General features: G+C 46.2%; 1 protein-coding gene across 1 annotated transcript in view; it reads left to right on the top strand.

The window, feature by feature from the left end:
• The first annotated feature begins 1,353 nt into the window (after positions 1-1,353).
• LOC134469899 (protein O-mannosyl-transferase 2-like) overlaps positions 1,354-2,507 on the top strand; it is a 20,806-nt gene continuing 19,652 nt past the window's right edge. The window contains exon 1 of the mRNA XM_063223924.1: positions 1,354-1,655. Within this exon, the coding sequence (XP_063079994.1) occupies positions 1,354-1,655 (302 nt within the window). The remainder of the gene's footprint in view (positions 1,656-2,507) is intronic.

Below are 2,507 nucleotides of genomic sequence, written 5' to 3'. Positions count from 1 at the left end.
ATGGTTCTGACGGAACAAATATACGCTTCTCTATTTCTTGGTAGCCTTGTGATGGTCTATTATGACTACTATTATCACACTCTCATGTGAAAGCTGTCATGCTCCAACTACGTACATCAACTCAGTCACCCGGACCTGTCGATTCCAGATGTCCAACGTACGGAATATCAGACCTGTGCTGACACAATATTCTACACAACGACTGGTCCAGGCCACGGTCCTGTCCCGCGTTGACTACTGCAACTCACTCATGACAGGTCTACCTGCTTGTGCGCTAAAACCTCTGCAGATGATCCAGAATGCGGCGGCACGCTTGATATTCAATCAACCCAAAAGGACCCATGTTACTCCTCTGTTTATTGAGTTGCACTGGCTACCGATTGCCGCCCGGATCAAGCACAAGGCTTTGACCCTTGCCTACAAAACCATCGCAGGAACGGCCCCAGCTAATCTGAAGGACCTACTAACGCCTTATGTTACTGGAAGAGAACTGCGCTCATCCAGCACAAGCCGTCTGGCTCTGCCATCCAGTCGCTCTAGGTACTCCCAGTCAAGACTGTTCTCCGTTGTTGTACCCAAGTGGTGGAACGGTCTCCCAGAGGCAGCAAGACTAAGCACATCTCTTGCAGCCTTCAAGAAACAAGTAAAGACCTTCCTCTTTCGAGAGGAGCTACTAAACTAATGCTTGAGCTGGCCTAGCCCCAGGGCAGACTCTTGACATGATGTGTACTTTAGTTTAGTCTAGTTTTGTTTAGTTTGAGTGTGTGTGTGCGTGTGTGTATGTGATTGTGTGTGTGCTGTGTGTGTACTCCTAAAAAAAAAACTAACCCCTCTTTGCAACTGCACTTGTTGTTCTGTATATTTCCTGTGCACTTTGTTTTTGCTTGTGATGTTGGCTTGATTATGTCCTCTTTTGAAAGTCGCTTTTTTATAAAGCGTCTGCCAAATGCAATGTAATGTAATGTAATAATGTAATGAATGCATAAGAGAAATATCCCTAATCTGAGGTGTTAGTGGTCGCAAATTATGCAAGGACATTGATAGCGAACAGGTTTTCATTTTGTTCTGACCTCGTGGGGGGCCAGAGCCTTGCCACCCAAGGGCCGCATCTGGCCCCAGGGCCGCCATTTGAATAGCCTGCTGTGTGGGGTGTGTCCCCTAAAAACACCAAGGAATCATGACTGGCATGACTGACTGGTCTGTCAGCTTTTGAAGACTTTATAAATGAGGTAACACGGCATTGTCAGGATGCCAGAGCCTCGGCACAGCAGCACAGAGCAGTGTTGGAGGTATCTGTATATTACATCTTGACATTTTGGTTTCCACCAGTGACAGTCAGTCCAGTCTACCCTCATGGAAGAGAACGCGTGCGAAGCAGCCCTAGCACCCCATTACCAACAGGACCAATATGGGTTTGGTGTCCGTAAACGCAAGGGGGGCAAAGCGGTTACTACGGACAGCAATGATACCTTTGGGTCGGCACAGCAGCCCAGCAACGGGACCTCTACCTCTACCTCAACTCACGGGCTCAACCAGAAAGCCTGCTGGCAGCCACCTCGAGCCGAAGGTTATCAGAGCGTGTGCACACTTTTACTGGTCACCGTGCTATCCTTTGCCACTCGGTTTTACAAGCTCATGGAGCCTGATCATGTATGGTGAGTTTTAAAATGATTGATAATCATAATCATACGGTGTCATTTACATGCAGAGACCACAAACAGTATGGTGAGTTACAGTACACAGCATTGTAGAATAATGCTTCATAGGCTACGGTGTCAATTTACATGCAGTCAGGGCCCTAAATTATTTTTTTCGTCTCCAGCCAAAATGGCAAGTAGATGTTAGTCTTACTAGCCAAACACACACTCACTAATGTAATGGGTTAAAGCAGGGGTCCCCAAACTAAGGCCCGGGGGCCGGATGCGGCCCGCCAGGCCCCTTTGACCGGCCCTCCACCTCACTGCATCTCACCATTTGAACTGGCCCAAAGAACATTCCTTCCTACAGTTTAATTTTCACTAACTTAGTGTGAATCACCAGAAGTTTCCTGTCTTAACAGTTTCTCATCTCACTGTAATATGAACAGGCCTACCATTTGTATTGTATCACTCCTTAACTGTCAATCACCATATGTTTCTAACCTTTCCTTGCTATTTTTTCATGGTTATTAGAAATTAAAAGAAATACCTGTGGTATTTCAAATTGAAAATTATGTGAAGTACTCACTCACTTCTTGTAATGATGAGCAATTTTGTGCTAGAGATTATGAATGAAGTAAGCGAAGGACAGCACTCTTCAGATTTTTCTCTGTTTATTTGCCTACGAACGTTTCGGGCAGAGCCTTTCTTCAGCGTGTGTAATGGCGATTGCCGCGATAGAAATTATGCCTATAACAGGCAGTGGACTAGTATACAGCCCACATGATTGATCCCGGCCCCTGATCACAGTCAGGAACGATAATGTGGCCCCCCAGAGAAAAAAGTTTGGGGACCCCTGGGTTAAAGTAA

This window comes from Engraulis encrasicolus, chromosome 19 (assembly GCF_034702125.1).
Source record: "Engraulis encrasicolus isolate BLACKSEA-1 chromosome 19, IST_EnEncr_1.0, whole genome shotgun sequence".
Lineage (NCBI taxonomy): Eukaryota > Metazoa > Chordata > Actinopteri > Clupeiformes > Engraulidae > Engraulis > Engraulis encrasicolus.
The sequence above is the reverse complement of the archived record's forward strand: the minus strand, read 5'-3'. Positions and strand labels throughout refer to the sequence as shown.